This window comes from Thalassophryne amazonica, chromosome 8 (assembly GCF_902500255.1).
Source record: "Thalassophryne amazonica chromosome 8, fThaAma1.1, whole genome shotgun sequence".
Lineage (NCBI taxonomy): Eukaryota > Metazoa > Chordata > Actinopteri > Batrachoidiformes > Batrachoididae > Thalassophryne > Thalassophryne amazonica.
The window spans coordinates 57,619,229-57,639,641 of NC_047110.1; the positions used below are offsets into that span (position 1 = coordinate 57,619,229).

General features: G+C 40.5%; 1 protein-coding gene across 2 annotated transcripts; it reads right to left on the reverse strand.

Annotated features, from left to right (window-relative positions):
• Positions 1 to 4,407: 4,407 nt before the first annotated feature.
• On the reverse strand, positions 4,408 to 20,170 carry pnpla2 (patatin-like phospholipase domain containing 2). Of its 2 annotated transcripts, XM_034176354.1 has the most exons (10): positions 20,092 to 20,170; positions 19,703 to 19,876; positions 17,420 to 17,652; positions 16,869 to 16,934; positions 15,567 to 15,776; positions 15,367 to 15,427; positions 13,396 to 13,611; positions 10,822 to 10,954; positions 5,024 to 5,146; positions 4,408 to 4,867 (listed from the first exon to the last, which is right to left on the reverse strand). In XM_034176354.1, the coding sequence occupies exons 3-10, from the start codon at positions 17,588 to 17,590 to the stop codon at positions 4,642 to 4,644; spliced, it is 1,206 nt and encodes a 401-aa protein (XP_034032245.1). In that variant the 5' UTR covers positions 17,591 to 17,652; positions 19,703 to 19,876; positions 20,092 to 20,170; the 3' UTR covers positions 4,408 to 4,641. The 2 variants fall into 2 exon arrangements, with proteins under 2 accessions (XP_034032245.1, XP_034032244.1); XM_034176353.1 differs by lacking the exon at positions 20,092 to 20,170 and having other exon boundaries at positions 19,703 to 20,085.
• Between the last annotated feature and the right edge of the window lie 243 nt (positions 20,171 to 20,413).

The window sequence follows — 20,413 nt, forward strand, 5'->3', positions numbered from 1 at the left end:
TCACATCAATAAAGTGGCTTATTGATTAGCACTGCTGCCTCACAGCAAGAAGGCTGTGGGGTTGCTTTCTGCGTGGTCCTTTCTGTGTGTTTGTTTGTTTGTTTGTTCTCCCATGTTCACGTGGGTTTCCTCCCATTCTCAAAGACATGCAGATTAGGCAAATCGGTGACTCTAAATTGACCCTAGGTGTACCGGCTTCACACACTATGATTACTGGGATAGGCTCCAGCCCCCGGTGACCCTTGATTGGACTAAGCGGGTATAGAAAATGAAGGATTAATCAGCAGCTAATGAGCAATCACTCCACAGCAAGCGGGACCCATCTGCATTTTATCTTTCCTCTGCTTGGTCAGAACATCTCTGCAGGTCAGGCCAAACCCATGCTCCGCACGGTCCACACTATGAGACGCGCCAATGTGTCTGTGTACAGCATGCCCTCATACGCATTGCTGTAGCATGCAGGTGTTGCTGTAGACATGTCCTCCTTCCTCTTTGACAAAAGGTACCAGGGACATCTACCGTGGGAGTGACAACACAAACGGCAGTAGTCTTATAAATTCGTGCAACATACACATGGCTGTCACACAGCCATGTTGCTACATTTTTGCATATGTGTGCATCAGCTTCAGCTCCTACTGCACCCCTCCCCCCAACACACACACACAAAGTCTGCTACAGTATTCTTGAGGGGGCTGCGACAAAGACTGTCAGCAATTTTCCTAAGTCAGCAACAGCTTTATTGCTGTGTGACTGGGGCTTAACTCCAAGTCCTGTGGGCTTAACACACGCACATACATACACACACACACAGTGAGGAAAATAAGTATTTGAACACGCTGCAATTTTGCAAGTTCTCCCACTTAGAAATCACGGAGGGGTCTGAAATTTTCATCATAGGTGCATGTCCACTGTGAGAGACATAATCTAAAAAAAAAATTCCAGAAATCACAATGTATGATTTTTTTTTAATAATTTGAACACCTGTGAAAATCAATGTTAATATTTGGTACAGTAGCCTTTGTTTGCAATTACAGAGGTCAAACATTTCCTGTAGTTTTTCACCAGGTTTGCACACACTTCAGCAGGGATTTTGGTCCACTCCTCCATACAGATCTTCTCCAAATCTTTCAGGTTTGGAGTTTCAGCTCCCTCCAAAGATTTTCTATTGAGTTCAGGTCTGGAGACTGGCCAGGCCACTCCAGGACCTTGAAAGGCTTCTTACGGAGCCCCTCCTTAGTTTCCCTGGCTGTGTGTTTGGGGTCATTGTCATGCTGGAAGACCCAGCCATGACCCATCTTCAATGCTCTTACTGAGGGAAGGAGGTTGTTTGCCAAAATCTCGCAATACATGACTCCATCCATCCTCCCTTCAATACGGTGCAGTCGTCCTGTCCCCTTTGCAGAAGAGCACCCCCAGAGTATGATGTTTCCAGCCCCATGCTTCATGGTTGGGATGGTTTTCTTGGGGTTGTTCTCATTCTCTAAACATGGTAAGTGGAGTTGATTCCAAAAAGCTCTATTTTGGTCTCATGTGACCAAATGACCTTCTCCCATGCCTCCTCTGGATCATCCAGATGGTCACTGGTGAACTTTAAACGGGCCTGGACATGTGCTGGCTTAACCAGGGGGACCTTGCTGCCCTGCAGGATTTTAAACCATGACAGCATCATGTGTTACTAATGTAATCTTTGTGACTGTGGTCCCAGCTCTCTTCAGGTCACTGACCAGGTCCTCCTGTGTAGGTCTGAGCTTTCTCAGAATTATTACCCCACAAAGTGAGATCTTGCATCTTGTGTTTCTTCCACTTTCTAATAAATAATCATTACGGTTGTTGTCTTCTACCAAGCTGCTTGCCTGTTGTCCTGTAGTCCATCCCAGCCTTATGCAGGTCTACAGTTTTGTCCCTGGTGTCCTTAGACAGCTCTTTGGTCTTGTTATGGTAGACAGGTTGGAATGGGATTGATTGAGTGTGTGAACAGGTGTCTTTTATACAGGTAACAAGTTCAAACAAGTGCAATTAATACAGGAAAAGAGTGCAGAATGAGAGGGCTTCTTAAAGAAAAATTAACAGGTCTGTGTGAGCCAGAATTCTTGCTGGTTGGTAGGTGTTCAAATACTTATTTGCAGCAGTAACATACAAATAAATAATTAAAAAAAAAAAAATCATACATTGTGATTTCCAGATTTTTTTTTAGATTATGTCTCTCACAGTGGACATGCACCTAAGATGAAAATTTCAGACCCCTCCATGATTTCTAAGTGGGAGAACTTGCAAAATCGCAGGGTGTTCAAATACTTATTTTCCTCACTGTATATACGAGTATATATATATTCTTTTTTAAACAGCATTGAAAGGCTCATGTCAATGTCACACATAGTTAAAAAATATCCTATACACAGAGTTATGTACAGTTATGTGTACTTACAGTAAACTAGAAGGCACCCAGAGTACACATACCTTAGCCAAGACCACATATCACTTAAAACTTCTTCTGGAATCCGGATCCAATATATGTCCTAAATCAAGCTCTAAGTAAAATCCCTCATTTTGCAGGACACTATCTATCTGCAAATTTCAATAACATCCTCTCACAACTTTTTGAATTGAATGTTTTCCTATGTGCCAAACATTCCTCTTGATCTCAGTTTCACAATATATTCCAGATCATGTCTAAAATTGAATCACTTATTTCCTGGCTCATTATCTGTCTGGTCATTTCATTAAAATCCTCCCATTACTTTTTAAATTATTCTGCCAAAAGAACAAACAAACAAACAACAGCGAAATTACACTCAACAAAAATATAAACGCAACACTTTTGGTTTTGCTCCCATTTTGTATGAGATGAACTCAAAGATCTAAAACTTTTTCCACATACACAATATCACCATTTCCCTCAAATATTGTTCACAAACCAGTCTAAATCTGTGATAGTGAGCACTTCTTTGCTGAGATAATCCATCCCACCTCACAGGTGTGCCATATTAAGATGCTGATTAGACACCATGATTAGTGCACAGGTGTGCCTTAGACTGTCCACAATAAAAGGCCACTCTGAAAGGTGCAGTTTTATCACACAGCACAATGCCACAGATGTCGCAAGATTTGAGGGAGCATGCAATTGGCATGCTGACAGCAGGAATGTCAACCAGAGCTGCTGTTTGTGTATTGAATGTTCATTTCTCTACCATAAGCCGTCTCCAAAGGCGTTTCAGAGAATTTGGCAGTACATCCAACCAGCCTCACAACCGCAGACCACGTGTAACCACACCAGCCCCGGACCTCCACATCCAGCATGTTCACCTCCAAGATCGTCTGAGGCCAGCCACTCGGACAGCTGCTGAAACAATCGGTTTGCATAACCAAAGAATTTCTGCACAAACTGTCAGAAACCGTCTCAGGGAAGCTCATCTGCATGCTCGTCGTCCTCATCGGGGTCTCGACCTGACTCCAGTTCGTCGTCGTAACCGACCTGAGTGGGCAAATGCTCACATTCGCTGGCGTTTGGCACATTGGAGAGGTGTTCTCTTCACGGATGAATCCTGGTTCACACTGTCCAGGGCAGATGGCAGACAGCATGTGTGGCGTCGTGTGGGTGAGCAGTTTTCTGATGTCAGTGTTGTGGATCGAGTGGCCCATGGTGGCGGTGGAGTTATGGTATGGGCAGGCGTCTGTTATGGACGAAGAACACAGGTGCATTTTATTGATGGCATTTTGAATGCACAGAGATACTGTGACAAGATCCTGAGGCCCATTGTTGTGCCATACATCCAAGAACATCACCTCATGTTGCAGCAGGATAATGCACGGCCCCATGTTGCAAGGATCTGTACACAATTCTTGGAAGCTGAAAATGTCCCAGTTCTTGCATGGCCGGCATACTCACCGGACATGTCACCCATTGAGCATGTTTGGGATGCTCTGGACCGGCGTATATGACAGCGTGTACCAGTTCCTGCCAATATCCAGCAACTTCGCACAGCCATTGAAGAGGAGTGGACCAACATTCCATAGGCCACAACTGACAACCTGATCAACTCTATGCGAAGGAGATGTGTTGCACTGCATGAGGCAAATGGTGGTCACACCAGATACTGACTGGTATCCCCACCAATAAAACAAAACTGCACCTTTCAGAGTGGCCTTTTATTGTGGACAGTCTAAGGCACACCTGTGCACTAATCATGGTGTCTAATCAGCATCTTGATATGGCACACCTGTGAGGTGGGATGGATTATCTCAGCAAAGCAGAAGTGCTCACTATCACAGATTTAGACTGGTTTGTGAACAATATTTGAGGGAAATGGTGATATTGTGTATGTGGAAAAAGTTTTAGATCTTTGAGTTCATCTCATACAAAATGGGAGCAAAACCAAAAGTGTTGCATTTATATTTTTGTTGAGTGTACATTACCTCCTTGGCTGAAGTAATTACTCCCACTGCCATACACCGCACTTATTATAATAAAATACCTTCTGGCAGCTTAAATATTTAGATGTCTGGATTCAAAGACTTTTAAACATTACTTTATAATGTCCTGAGTTAGAAAAAAACAAAACAAAAACAAAACACTGATATCTCCAGCCAACTGTACACAGAAATGAACCTTTATGTGGTGTCGATCTTTCAGGAGATGATGGATCACAGGTCTTTTTCAGGTGACACTGGTCCAGTTTTGAAGGAGCTTTGCAGATCCATGTTGATAAACAGCCCTCCAGACAAAAGCTGCCTCTTGTACTGCTCTAAACGCATGAAAATATCCGGGACTGAGGAACTGCTTGCTTTCACCAAGGTAGGAAAAACTGGGGTGGAAGTGATCTGGGATGGGAGGGATTGGCAGTGATGCAACTCCAGCTGACAGGAAAATCTAGAATAAGCACGACAAGAATTCAGAGGTGTATGTCAGATATTTAACATATCCAGACATTACTACTAATGACTGCCCTGCCTGTGACAATACTGTACAAGGGATATGTGGATAAATAAAAATGTTAACTGTAAGCGTATTTGCAAAGTAACCCACCGGGCATATACATTCCGAGAAATGCTTCTGGAAGCCTGGCGTAAAACATGCTGGAGAAGTTTCAGCATTTGCTCTCGAATCCACCCCACGTCTTCTTGTACATCTGGCAGCCACTCAAACAATCTAGAATACACATGACACATGCAGCTGTTTAGAGGTAATTATACTGCAGAAAGCTATGACCTGAAGAAGGCAATCCTACTCAGATTTACTCATAGCCCTGATTATTTTCAGCACAACATTTAAAAGATGTGAATGAACTAATTTTGTATAATCAGAACATTTAACCAAATATCGAAAGTTATCGCCACCGTCAACAAAATGCTTTGCCAAAGTGAACATTTGCTTGATATCATTAAGCTGCTTTCCTAAAAGGTTGGGAAACCTCAGTGATAGCATCACATAAGAAACAGTTACAACTCCTGATCGCTTCACAACTTGAATGGGTTTTGATGCAACTTGAATGGAAGCAGTTAAATGTGCTGCCAAAGTTGATGAATGCTCAAAGAACACCTGTTTGGAATATTCCTCAGGTGAACAGGTTAATTGGAAACAGTTGAGTGTCATGACTGGGTATAAACGGAGCATCCCCAAAAGGCTCAGCCGTTCACAAGCAAAGATGGGGCAAGGATCAGCACTTTGTGAACAACTGCTTGAAAAAAATAGTCCAACAGTTTAAGAACAATGTTTCTCAATGTTCAATTGCAAGGAATTTAGGGATTCCATCATCTACAGGAGAATTTGGAGAACTTTCTACATGTAAGTGGCAAGGCTGAAAACCAATTAAATGCCTGTGACCTTCAATCCCTCAGGCGGCACTGCATTAAAAAACCAACATCATTGTGTAAAGGATCTTACCGCGTGGGCTCAGGAACACTTCAGAAAACCATTGTCAGTTTACACAGTTCGTCGCTATATCTACAAGTGCAAGTTAAAACTCTACCATGCAAACCGAAAGCCATACATCAACAACATCCAGAAACGTTGCCGCCTTCTCTGGGCCCGAGCTCATTTGAAATGGACAGACGCAAAGTGGAAAAGTGTGATGTGGTCTGATGAGTCCACATTTCAAATTGTTTTTGGAAATCATGGATGTCATGTCCTCCGGACAAAAGAGGAAAAAGACCATCCAGACTGTTACCAGTGCAAAGTTCAAAAGCCAGCATCTGTGATGGTATGGGGGAGTGGCACCATCAATGCTGAAAGGTACATCCAGGTTTTGGAGCAACACATGCTGCCATCCAAGCAAAGTCTTTTTCAGGGACGTCCCTGCTTATTTAAGCAAGACAATGCCAAGCCACATTCTGCACGTGTTACAACAGTGTGGCTTCGTAGTAAAAGAGTGTGGGTACTAGACTGGTCTGCCTGCAGTCCAGACTTGTCGCCCATTGAAAATGTGTGACGCATTATGAAGCGCAAAATACGAAACGGAGACATAAACGGAGACACTGTTGAACAACTGAAGTCGTACATCAAGCAAGAATGGGAAAGAATTCCAACTACAAAGCTTCAACAATTAGTGTCCTCAGTTCCCAAACGCTTATTGAGTTTTGTTAGAAGGAAAGGTGCTATAACACAGTGGTAAACATACCACTGTCCCAGGTTTTTTGAAACATGTTCCAGGCATCCATTTCAAAATGAGCAAATATTTGCACAAAAACAATAAAGTTTAGCAGTTTGAACATTAAATATTTTGTCTTTGTGGTGTATTTAATTGAATGTAGGTTGAAGAGGATTAGCAAATCATTGTATTTTGTTTTTATTTACATTTTACACAACGTCCCAACTTCATTGGAATTGGGGTTTTACTAGATACCAATGCAGTGCCCGCATGAAGTTTGTATTCCTATAGAAAATTGGGAGATTAAGTGGATTTTTCATTGATGGTCGTAAGAGGCTGTGTTTGAAGGTGGGATGTACAAAGAGGTGTACTTACTCTATCACAGATTTAACAGACAAAGTGTACGCTTGTTAAGGCATGGTTGACATTGAGATACAAAGAGACACACAAATACTGTTATTTTAAGAAAAAGGTTGACATTCATCCAACATAATAATACATATATACACACACAGAGATATAGGAAGGAATAAACACAGCTAATGTAATTGAAGCACAAATATATGGATGTGAATACCGTAGTTATTGATAATGTGAGTCAGGGACATTTAGGTTTGTTGTGAAATGTGTGAATTGTTTGATAATGATTGTGTTTTCATATATTTTGGCTTTTAGGAAGGACACTGTAGGTAGTTGAACCCTGTTTCACTAATGTGAAAGTACCACTACTGGTGCATTTAGCTTTTTTGGCCATTGGGGAAAAGCAAAAACAGTAATGCAACAGCATGATTTTTAAAAGTGTTTTGAAGGCTCAATGTGGTCAGATTTGTTTACTGAGGTAAAGGGTATGTATGGTGGGATATGGTCACAGCCAGAGAGAGTGCAGCATGTCCTCATGTTTTGTAATAAATATTACAGAGAAAGGCAAGAGCTTATCTCAGAATTTGGAAGAACAGGCCTGAAAGAAGTTTCTGTAGGAAGTATTTTAGACAAGGTCAAGTGGGAGGGAGAAGTGCTGGCCTTTTAAATACTTGAAAGACACTGGACTCATTGAGAGGATTTAGTACTGTTATAATGGACTGATGAAGAAGATGGCAGCAATGCAACAATGAGGCCAGCTGCAATTAAAAGCCATAGAAGAAAAAACGTGCGCTTGATTTGTTCACAAGGGAATGTTTTGATGATGGAGCGCATTTCCACATTTACATAATGGTACAAAAAACCCCACCAAAAAATAAATAGAAATACTTAATTAACTCATATTTGCAGTCAGTCTGAGTAAATCGTGGGACACATTGATTGTGCATGTTAGCCGATTAAACTGGTGCACTAAACACCACAGAAGAAGAGAGGGTGCACTTGATTATATTCACTGGGACGTTTTGAAAAGAAGTGGGCCAACCCTGTAATCAAAATAAAGGTTTTGAAAATTAATTTACAAAATTTTCATAATAAAGGATGCACATCAACGTGCCATGTGCAAGCTATATCTGAAAGCTGAGGTTGATGTGACAAATAGAGAGATATGCGCGCCACATACACACTTCTTGCTTTATAGATAGATTATTATCCATTTTAAGGAAAGGACTAAATTATGCAGGACGAACAGGCAAACAAAGAGTTATTCAACTTTATGCAATATGTCTATCATTTTGCATAAATCTGTTGTATTTATTGAATTTTATTTTATCATTTTAGGCAGTGTTCTACACTTGCTTTTGGTACTTGTATTCGAGTTGGCTTTGTTATTTAACTACTATCACTTTCTGTAATTGTGTATTTAACTCACTGTTTACTGTTTTGGTGCGCTGGTAAAATAATTTCCTTTGGGATAAATAAAGCTGATCTTTATTTACTAGTAAACTGCAATTTGGGCATGATGATGTTCGTCCTTCGCAAGAAAAGATGACCATTCTTCTTCACATTCATCACTAGGTAATATGTGTGCGGAGATGGCTAACCAAGCCAATCTTCACTCTGAATTTTCTGCTGCAGTGGAGGCATGAAATGTCTGGCTGGGAAAGGGAGCTTGACTGGATGTCAGGGGGGATGTTACAGCACTTCAGGGAGGCTTTGAGGGTGTCCCTATAGCGCTTTCGCTGTTCACCATGAGATCTCCTTCCTTCCTTGAGCTCCCCGTAGAATGGACACTTTTGGAGGCGGTTGTCTTCCATGCGGTGTCCATGGCCGGCCCATTGAAGCTGGGAGTGCATGAGTGTGACGCGAATGCTCTCCATCTGAGCTCACTCACACAAAAACTTTTTCCACTCATAGTTAGTGGTTAGGTGAAGCCATTTATTGTCAAACAACTGTTTACTCTTTTTAAATCATAATGACAACAGAAACTACCCAAATGACCCTGATCAAAAGTTTATATACCCCTGTTCTTAATACAGTGTTTTGCCCCCTTTAACATCAATGACAGCTTGGAGTCTTTTGTGGTAGTTGTGGATGAGGCTCTCTGATGGTAAAGCTGCCCCTGAATATGTCTTGGACTTTATTTACATCAGTTATGAAGAAATACAAATAGTATTGCACTCTATGGTAAATCTGCATGGAGTAGACAGCTCTCAAAAACTGAGTGACTGTGCAAGAAGGAGAAGAGTGAGGAAAGACACCTAGACACCCCAGAAGACATTATAGGCTTATGTGGCTGTGATGGGAGAAATTGTGCACAGTGCAATCTTTGCATTTTGTATCACCAGTTAGTCAGCTACTTGATGAAGTGGTATAGATGAAGATGTTCTTAAAAAGAAGACCTGAAAGTTTAGCTACAAATTGCCACAAGGTACATCTGACATGCAAGCCTAAATTTGATCTGTTTTGGTGAAAGAAAATCCTTCTCCACTCTACTCCACTATGAAGCTAATGCAGTGTTTACACATAATGATGACAAGTCACAAATGTCACAAAGTATACATTCTTGACCGTTGATCACGAATGTGATGATTCGGGGCAGAGACGTCAGGAGTCCTCAGGAACCTGTTACCACTCGTTATGATTAATGGCACGTATCACTGGTGAGTTATCACGAACCATTACGCATGGTCAATAATAATGTTCCACGCTGTTGCGCGTAATGTTGTGAATCAGGAGAATTCTCTCCACACACACCCCTATTCATCCTACCATCAGCTGCTGAACAATACACATCACTCCAGATTGCTTCTCAACACCCAGATGAATTCACAGCAGAAGAAGAACTTTGTGACTGCATGCTTAGTTGGGTTCTGTGCCATGGAGTTGCACAGAAAGGAGGAGGAGGAGACGGAGAGAGCCAGATGTCTGGCTGCACTCAGCTCTCCTCTGGCTCAGACTCATTCTCCCAAACATCAGCACGCTCCTGCAGGTGGAACGCCTGCAGGAGCGCGCTGAGGAGCTCTAGAATGAGACTTAGCGTCACTGTCCTTCTTTGGCATATTGCAGCAAAGAAACTGAATGTGGTGCAGCAGGGTTTAATTGTGCTCACGTGAGAGAAGTGATTCGTAGTGGCACGCAGTGAAATGTGACGCCGCGTTACAATTCGTGTCAAAACTTGACAGCTTCTGTGTCAATTCGTAACAACGCGTGACAGTATTGGCTCCAAGAACCATCACAGGAACCACTACAAACGCTGTCACGTTCTATTAAGGATCATCACTAATCAAGACGTATCAACACGCTCAGTTGCGAACTTCACGACATGAGGTGAAATGTGGGTCGTGTGTGACATTCGTGGAATATTTTTTTGACAGGCAAAAACATGCGTTAAGATGCGTTAAGTCACATTAAGAATGTCAAGAATGTGCCACGAATGACAGAAAAATTATATTCGTAAATGTGTCCCGCCTATGTGTAAATGTAGCAAAAGCCTGGGGCTTGTATTTTAGTATTATTATTTTTTTTTTTTCTTTTCTGTATTTTGTTCCATTTTGTTGTACAACTTTGTTTTTAAAAGTTTGTGAATAAAAGAAATACAAACTGCCTGCTGTGAGGGTACAGTGGAAATTATAATAGGACTCACCTCATACTGACTAGACCGCTCTACCGTGTGGCATTAAAGCAGTCAACTTGTAAATCCCTTACCCAGCTCTGGGTAAAGCCAATGTAAACAGCTATCTAATATCTAGTGGGTACCTTGGAGTCAGTTATAGTTACTGTGTGCCCATGTTTGGTGATATAACTGCAAATGGTCAGATGGAAATATCTCCTGCTGAGACTTTATTTGGGTGGGTGGGAGATAATAAGTCGACAGTACCTGAGAGTGAAGCACAGAGCAGACTCCACAGGGAACGTATAAGGGACCATCATAGTCTTGGCCACTCTGACTGGAAGCAGTTTGCTTAGTGACTGCACCAGGCTCCTCCGCTCCATGCAAGCCTCGATTAGCGCTATAGAGAGAAGCACAGATGATTACAATGGATACCTACAAAAACTCACATGCTTCATTCTCAACTAGTCAAGAGCCAAAAACAAGAAATGTACATTATAACAAAGATGCATTAATTGTTACATATTTACAAGGAAGGCACTTTTTGAGCAGGCACTGATTTCAGGTCAGTTCACTAGCAAAACAAAAAAAATTCTTCAAGACTTTCACAAGTTATTTTGGGCAAAATAAATTTTGACAAAGACCAGTCAATATTTATTACCATTGATGATACAGAAAAATGTATTTGATTCCAATATTCAAAGAATGGCTTCATGAAGCCAAAGTTTGGTGACTCTTCATCCCTTTGAACGAGGTTTCTTGAATGAGTACTGAAACGTGTTTGACTCAACAACCACAATTTGGATTTGTTTTTTCTTGAGTTGGGTAATCATCATCAAAATACCATGTTGTCAATACAACATCACGTAGAATGTCTTTTAAATATTTATTTATGGTAAACAGGTGTCACAGACAGAATGGTCCCCCCTTAAAAATCGGCCGCGGTTCACGGACTAACACCTCATTTCTGCTTAAAACTGCACTCCAGCCATCATCTATCTCAGTGACCGATATCTGAAGCTTTTCCACATAAATTCAGCATTATTTCATCACAAAAGATGGATGAAGCGATCAGAGCGCCGTGGCTAAACGAGCTGCTAGCTGATGCATTCACTACGCATCGGTCATTTCAAACCATCAAATCAAATCAATTTTATTTATATAGCGCCAAATCACAACAAACAGTTGCCCCAAGGCGCTTTATATTGTAAGGCAAAGCCATACAATAATTACGGAAAAACCCCAACGGTCAAAATGACCCCCTGTGAGCAAGCACTTGGCAACAGTGGGAAGGAAAAACTCCCTTTTAACAGGAAGAAACCTCCAGCAGAACCAGGCTCAGGGAGGGGCAGTCTTCTGCTGGGACTGGTTGGGGCTGAGGGAGAGAACCGGGAAAAAGACATGCTGTGGAGGGGAGCAGAGATCAATCAATCACTAATGATTCAATGCAGAGTGGTGCATACAGAGCAAAAAGAGAAAGAAACACTCAATGCATTATGGGAACCCCCCAGCAGTCTAAGTCTATAGCAGCATAACTAAGGGATGGTTCAGGGTCACCCGATCCAGCCCTAACTATAAGCTTTAGCAAAAAGGAAAGTTTTAAGCCTAATCTTAAAAGTAGAGAGGGTGTCTCTACTTTTAAGATTAGGCCATCAAGGAATTCCGCCAAGTTTCTGCTTAAAACGGCCTCGTTTCTGCTTAAAACTGACTTTAGAAAGATTTAAGAAGTTTTACCTTTATCACCTGATGGTTAATAATCCTATTAATCCATTTGATTGCTTTGGGTGAAGAGACTCCGTCTCAGACGTGCTGCTGTGGTCCGAAATGACTCATTCGCAGTGAAGCAAGGTGGACTGATTGGGGGGAGTTTGGTCTGCAACACCGGTGTGAAGGAAATCAAAACTCTATAAATAAATTTGTAAATATCTTTTTTAATCAGTATAGTTTATTGAACGATGTACTTGGGGTTTGTTTTTGTTCATTTGTACAAAGATAACCCCAAAGAACAGACCAAACAGGGGGGCCAAAACACACACACACACACACACACGTGAAGAAAACAAGCAAAAACACACACATAGATCAATAGCTCAAAAAGAAAAAAGTGTCCGTGTGAGTGTCAGGCATGCTGATGGCAAAGCATGGTTGAGACCCTCAGAGTGAGATTATCCCAATTTCACTTTGTTACATTATGGGGAAACTTCCCCATGTGAGAGTGTGTCACAAAGTTAATCAGAGGATTCCAGTGGTGATAGAACCTATCAGGAGAGCCTCTGAGTATATAGTTCATTTTTTCCAGTTTCAAAAGAAACACAACATTATGCATCCAGGCCTTATTTGAATGTGACAAAGGCGACTTTCCCAAAAGAGCGAGCAAAGAGGTAAAGGCAATGACACTCTGTTGGGTCGGTCACTTAAATACCTTCTGTGGAGCAGCCAAAAGTAGCTATGTGCGGGAATGACAGATTTTCAAATTCAAAATCTTGGAGATTGCATCAAAAAAGGTATGCCAGTATTTGAACAATTTCAGACACAGCTAACACATGTGGGTCAAGTCACAGGGGTCCAAGAACACTGAGAACATCCCTTATCTAGTTTGCCTGGGCAGAGCTGGGCAAGTCTGACTTTACTATAGTGAATTCTACAAAGTACTGTGAATTGTATTGAGCTGAATCTGGCATATCTGGAAGAAGAATTCATTTGTAAATACCTTAAACAGTATTCCATGCTTTGAAAAAATGGTCAGTGGTGATGTGAAATATGGCTATATATGAAGTCATCATTATTGTCTTCTGTTTCCACCTTGTGCTTGCAGCAAAAGCCACTAATGTTATATTTTACCTTTGTGAAGAGTTGGTGGAAGATGTTCGATGATATTATCCTCTATGGCAGAACTGGACTGAATGACTGCTGCTCCGTCATCTATGTGTAACTTTTCATCCTCTTCATAACTTTTATTCGACCCCTCGACATCATCACCACCATCATAATCCTCATTATCTTCTCCATCAACTACATAGAACATGTGTTTATCAGGTCCTGTGAAATTCAGTAACTCTAAATACAAACAAAAAACATGTTAAATCCATGAACAATAACAATGTATAATTTCTTAAGCCCTGGTCCCACCAAATAATGAACAGTGAATAATGAGCCACGCAGCATGTTTTTTTTTTTTTTGGTACGAGAGGAGGTATTCAACAATCGTGGGAGAATAGTGGCTCTGAGAGGCAGAATATTGGGCTAACAAGGCTCATCTCTGAGCATGGCGCTAATTTCAAGAAGTTCAAAATTTAGCATCAACAGCGTGGGGCAGTTTGTGTACAAGGTACTACGACAAACGAGGATTTTAGAGGCATGTGTGGTGAGGATGAGGCTGCTAAAACCCCATTATCTGAGCACCTGGCAGCTACGAGGACATTTTGGACAGGCTCATCCATCTTGCGCACAATTCCACCTGCTTTGTGCGCCGGACACTGTATATAAAATAGTTATTTTGTAGCGGATTAAACATTTTTTCTGTCAGAGCTTGGATGTTTGGTTCCCTCTCTGTCCTGCTCCATGAAGTGGAGAACGTATTTTGAAACAGCTTAAAAGGTAATTATTTTTATTGTAATAGCTTGGTAAAACAGTTGCATATTCATTCCTTATTTATAAGCTGCTGTAAAAGTATGTTTATGATAGATTTAACAGCTTGTTAATGGATCAGACCCTGTGTGCACTGACTCGCGCTCAAGAAGAGCATTTACGCAAAACGCCAGCTCGGAAAGAGTGATTTTGCAGTCAATAACGGACGGACACAAAATTCAAATTTGCATCTCACGGTGTCAAAATGACTGTGTTTAAAGCTGCGGAAGAAATAAAGTGAGCGAGGCTGTGGAAGGAAATGAAGCCAGCGAGGAGCACAGAGGCAACTGCCAGCATGCGCAAAAGAGCGATTTTTGCAGACATTAACAGACGAACACAAAGTTAAAAGTTGGATCACAGATCAAAATGACTGTAAAGCCGCAAAAGAAATAAAGCGCAGAGGTGACTGTCTAGGAACCTGTGGTTCAGTTCTAGCTGGTCTAGTGCATTTAATGACTCTGAAACACAGGTAAACAGCAGTCTGGTGCACACTGGCCGTACTGTGCAGGAGCGCTTTGGGTTTTTTTTGGACTGTGTTTAAAAAAATGTGACATCTTGAATGGATGCTGTGAATTGAAAACCCACACTCTAAAGGGACCAAGTGTGGGAGGGCTGGAGGTTTGGACCAAACCCATGCCTAAACGTGGACCAATGTCACGTTACATGGCGCTACATGGATCATATGTGGCTTGACGTGGATCATATGCACCGACATGAGCTATTCAAGGCTGGACAGGGCTCAAATGACAGGTCGGTCATGGCTCACTAGAGGCTGATACCTGGCACATGCCAAGAACAAAGAGGCACAGAGAGGTGCCTTAGTAGTGGACAAGTGAGAGCTTAAAACGTGGATCATTCTTTGAATAATTGCTGATACACCAATGCATGGCTCATTATTCGGTTGGACTGAGGCTTTAGACTGCTACATTACACAACTATCTTCAAATACCCATACATTTTAGATGTTGAACTCTTTATACTGGAATGTCTCTGCTCATTTACGTTGCAATAAATACAAAACACAAGCAAAAAATTGTAATCTATTATTATTATTTTACCTATTAATCTACAGATTTGATATGGTGTTAATGTACAATACTGCATACACATATTCTGTTGTAGAAAGAACCTCAAAAGGATTCTCAGTAGAACAAAATTAGAAAAATCCAAACTGTCCATTCTTACCGTTCCTCTTCAAGAAGTGTAGAGCATCTTTGTATCCTTGTTTACATATGGCCTTCAGAACCTGCATTCAAGATAAATACATATTTCAATCTCTGATGAGTCAAAGAAATCAGCAGAGACACCTCCAGTGAATATCAATCAAGACACTGTTCAGTTAATCTGCATGTAAAGACCAGGAAAGCTGAATTCAAATAGCTTACCATTGGATCTGGGGGGAAAAGTGCCCTGGACAATCTGTAGAGGTTGGTGAGTGTAAACTGAATGCTTGTGTTGGTGATGCGAAGCTCGTGTATGTTGGTTGAAGTGTCTCTGGGACAAATGTCACTCTCTCCAGAGAATGGGGACACTGTAATTGTATTCTTCAACTCATACTGAGGCAGATTGTCCGAGATGCCTCCATCAACATACCTCTGAATGGACAAAGATAAGTATTAAATGAATCAGATATCCACCCACAAATCTTAGTGTTACTTTAGTGATACCTAAAAGTATGATGGAAACAACCGAAAAGTAGCCACAAAATGATCAATAATGTCAGTAACATCACATCCTGTGTACTGATTTGCTTTTGTTTGTAAATGAAACCAATGAATTTTTAGAACTGGAGCTTGGAGGCAGGCAGCGTGTGTCAACAGAGAGAAAAACAATAACGTCAATGTTTTGGTTTGGTTTTTTTAGCTACTGAGAGTAAGAGAACAACCTTATGCCACTGACATTCTTGTCCCCAACCATGCACACACAAGCTTTTCAAATCCATTACAAAAGCCACAGAAGTGTAGACACGTTCATATTGCTCAATGATAATTCCCAGAAAACCACTGTATCAGAATCACATCCAGTAAATATCCATTTTCCCCGTCAGTGTAAACTTGCTGAAAAATTGTGACTGCTGGGGAAAGTATAATCTGTTTTTATCCATGTTATGCAGACCAAACACAATTTCTCAAAATGGGTAGACAGAGAGTTCTAGCAGTTACATATGGAAAAAAAATGCCAACAACAAAACACAATGTGAAGAAATGTTGCACATGATTCAAGGCAAAGTATGACACTGGTCTGGTTTTTGCCAACAGTACATAGTGCTTGTGAAATTCTTAGTTTAAATGGGCAATGCAACTGTTAACAGCATTATTCAAAAAAATAATGAGCTGTTATTTATTTATTTTTTGTCAAAATGAAAAAAATGTATTAGCTGTAAAAGCTCATTAAATTTAAGGATAACCTCAGCTGAGTATTTAGCTGTCAATATTATTAACAATGACAAACACAGCACCAGGTAAATTTTTGGCAATAATTCAAACAATAACGCAGATAGCAACATTAAAATTTAAGGTAATGTGCGGCATATGTCTGATTACACATCATTAATGAGTTATCTAGACAGAGATCTGTATCTGGTTATTTGTTGTCCTATTGTAGTTTTGTTCGATAAATAATCTTGATACAAACAATGTTGGCAATTGCACTAAAGTGCACACAGTGATAATAACTGATCTACTCACCACTCCCTGGAGTGCTGGAGGAATAAGACCGCAATATACTGGGATGTAGGCACTGCATACACATGCCTAATTAAAAACAAACAAACAAACTGTTCATTTATGAAATGTACTCCAGTTGTTGGAGAGATGTGAGGAGATTTACGAATTAACCCTGATAAAGGTATGATGATGTATAAACCTAAAAAAAGTGCATTATAGTTATTACAGTTCAATTACATATAATGTTTGTTGCTACATATTTAAATATAACTGTCCTTGAATGCCTAAAATATTATGTTTTTCCTATTGTTAAAAGACGCAATATTAATTTAAAAACAATATTGTGATTGCATTCAGGCAAGAAAGAAACATGAACAAATACTGCAGCATAACATTACTCATGTTCATTTCTCAGAAACATTTTTTGGTTCTGAAACCAACAAAGGGTTTCCCAAAATTTAAATGGATTGTCAATACGGAGGCAATGAATCAGTCTATCTCCCTCTGCTATCACTCACATGAACAGTATATATTGCAAACTATTGAAGACTACAGTCAGGCACACTACACACCTGCACAACCTCCTCCTTGCAGTTAAAGTGAGACACCAGGACATTTTCTCCATCTGTCACTCGGGTCAGCGAGATTCCTAACCGTCCATTAGCCTGATAGTGACAGTCAGCTGGAAGCATGCGTTGCAACATATGCCGCACAATCTTTACCAGATTAAAGGAAGGATGCATGGGTCCAAGGAACCGCTTTCTTGCTTCCTTTGAAACCTCAATGATACTTGCACCAGCCTCTCCTGTGAAAACATCACAAAGAAGTTTCTGAGAGTTGTGTGAGAACCCAACAAATGTCATTAAGCACATCAGTGGAATTACAGTCAAAACAAACAGCAACCTACAATCAGTTAAACGTTTTTTAAATTTGAAATTGAAGTATTATATGTGTAAAATCAAGAATTACACAGTATTCTTCTTGACTACATCCATTGATGGTTTTATGAGTTTCATTTTCACTCACTTCAGTCAAATAGAACATGCTTAAGATACAACTGTTCCACTAAGGGTTCCAGCCTTGGCTGGGGAAGTAATTACAAGGCTTCACTAATGGAAAAGCGTGATAAAAATCCAGTCCTCCTTCTTCTTCTCTGCTGCAAGATAATATAAGGAATGGGTAGTATCCTTGAAAATATTTTTATGAAAACATTTTTGACACCTTGACTTTGACTGATCTGCTCAAAGTAATCATCTGGAGAAACTCATCTGCTCACTCATTTCTTAGTTATTTTGTACACAGGCAGTCAGACACATACACACGATTGATTACGATACTCTGCTGCATTGCTGCTGTGTGGGTATTTACCTGAACTTGTTGATGTAGCTACTGATCTATTGTGAGCTTGAATAGCATTTCTCCTACTTGTAGCTTAAGTCACTTTAAATAAAAAAAATTAGTAAATAAAAAAAACTCAACATGAATGTGCATTTTTTAACCTTAAAATGCTTCCTTTTGGAGATGTGAAACTAATGGTTATTTTCATAATCATTACACTCTCTGGCATTACTATGATAAATCATTTTCATCTAAAAAAAAATGCAACTGCAATAAAGAAGCCCATTTAAATTTCCTACAGAACAGACACTCCTTAAAATTACTTGAGGTTGTAATAAGCCCAAAGGGAAGGAGCAAATACTCATATTTGTGAACTTTTCCATGACAAAGGAATAAATACATTTAATCAATTATCAAAATACTTGGAAGTTTTTTTCTCTCAATCTGTTAAACGATGACTTAATGTTTGGCTTAACCTATAGCTTTGCATATGCAATTTTCTCTACGTCTTTAATCACAATACACTGCATCTTGTACTCCTGTCTACTTCATCTCTCATTACCCAAGTTCTACCAAGCCCTTCCTTATTATACTTTGTTGTAGCTCCTCGTTCCACCACCAAATCTTAACATTCTTCCTCTGTCCCGATGGCAAACCAAGTTTGCTGCAATCTCCTTCACTACTTCTACAGTAGTTGGACCAGTTCTTCAGCATCTCTTCACCACCGCCCTATACATCCCCACCATGGATTTACATGTGTTCCTCCTGAACTTCCACCACCTGATCCTTGGTTCAGCAATTACTCTCTTCCTCTTCTACTCCTCCAAAGCCATCTTACAAAGCACCATCCAACACAGTCTAGCTAATATGCTCTCCCTTGCAGCCACATTACAGTCCCGCTCAACTCCTACATCATACAGTTACATAACTTCTGCCAGTACCCTGCTGACAAACAATACAGGTGGCAGCTGTTGATAACATAGGCCTTGACTGATACAGTGTGGAATTACATCACAAGATTTGTGATCTGCATATTTAATTTGGCAGAGGTTTTACAAAAGACACCTGACACAACTGTCAGGGCTGAAATCAGCTCTTAGTGTATTGACTTCCACAAACCCTCAGTGGATGAGTTCTGCTAAACAGGTCATGCATCGATAACCACTATTAGAGGTGATAGAACTACATAATGTTTGAGGACGTTTCCTGCAATTTACAGGACTATGGGGTTAATTTATTTAAAAAAAAATTTTAACTGATTGATCGACAGTGACTAACTTTATGTTGTCAATGGATAGTATACTTTGTATTTTCTTTAATTTGGAAATAAGGTTTGTATCTTGACAAGTAACTGAAGCAGTATTTTTTTTTAAAGGAATATCCAAATAACAGCGAAACAGTAGAATAAGCACCGCATATTTACACAGTAACTTCACTATTGAAGTAAACTAACACAGTATCTCTGTTTGAATGCAGTTTGTCTTAAGTTAACGCTTAAAAATCCGAAATATACCTACCAAGACAGACTCCGGTGACCAGCGCGGTGGCAGTCAGAGCTCCAGCCGACGCTCCGTAGATGTGTTTCGCGTTGTGGACCAGAAACGGAGCCTGTTCCAGTAGACAGCTGGCAACACCGACGTGATAAATTCCCAGAAAACCACAACCGGCAAACGAGATGTTCCATGGAGAATCTAGAGGAAACATGCTGCTCTCTCCGAAATTCTTTGCGGCTAAGGAAGTTAGCAATAGCTGTTTTTGTTTTTAGCTTGTCAGCTCGCGATAGAAGTCGCAGGGAGTAACTAGCTGCTGTTATATGACACACGACATCGACGTGTGTTAAAGTTAAACATGCTGGTTAAAGGTCTCATTAATGACAGCACTTTAATCGCTGTGGAGAGTTATTTACCTTTTGAGTGTGTCCTGGAAGGAGGGTCTCGCCTGTCCAATCATTAGCCGCCCTGCTCAACCACAGTGGCCAATCATAGTTGGCATAGTTGATGGTTTAGTCAATCACAGGTCGTATCGGTGAGACACCCGTCAGTGACAAGTGATGTGACGTCACATTATACTGTATACTTAAAAAAAAAAGTCTCTAAATTTTCAGAGAAGACATATGCACCTTCTGCAAGACAGATCATCTAATCTTTGTACTAGTTTAGAGATCTGTATATATCGGGTACAGTAAACATCAAAATATTATGTAAGAATGTTCATATGTATTTTGAACA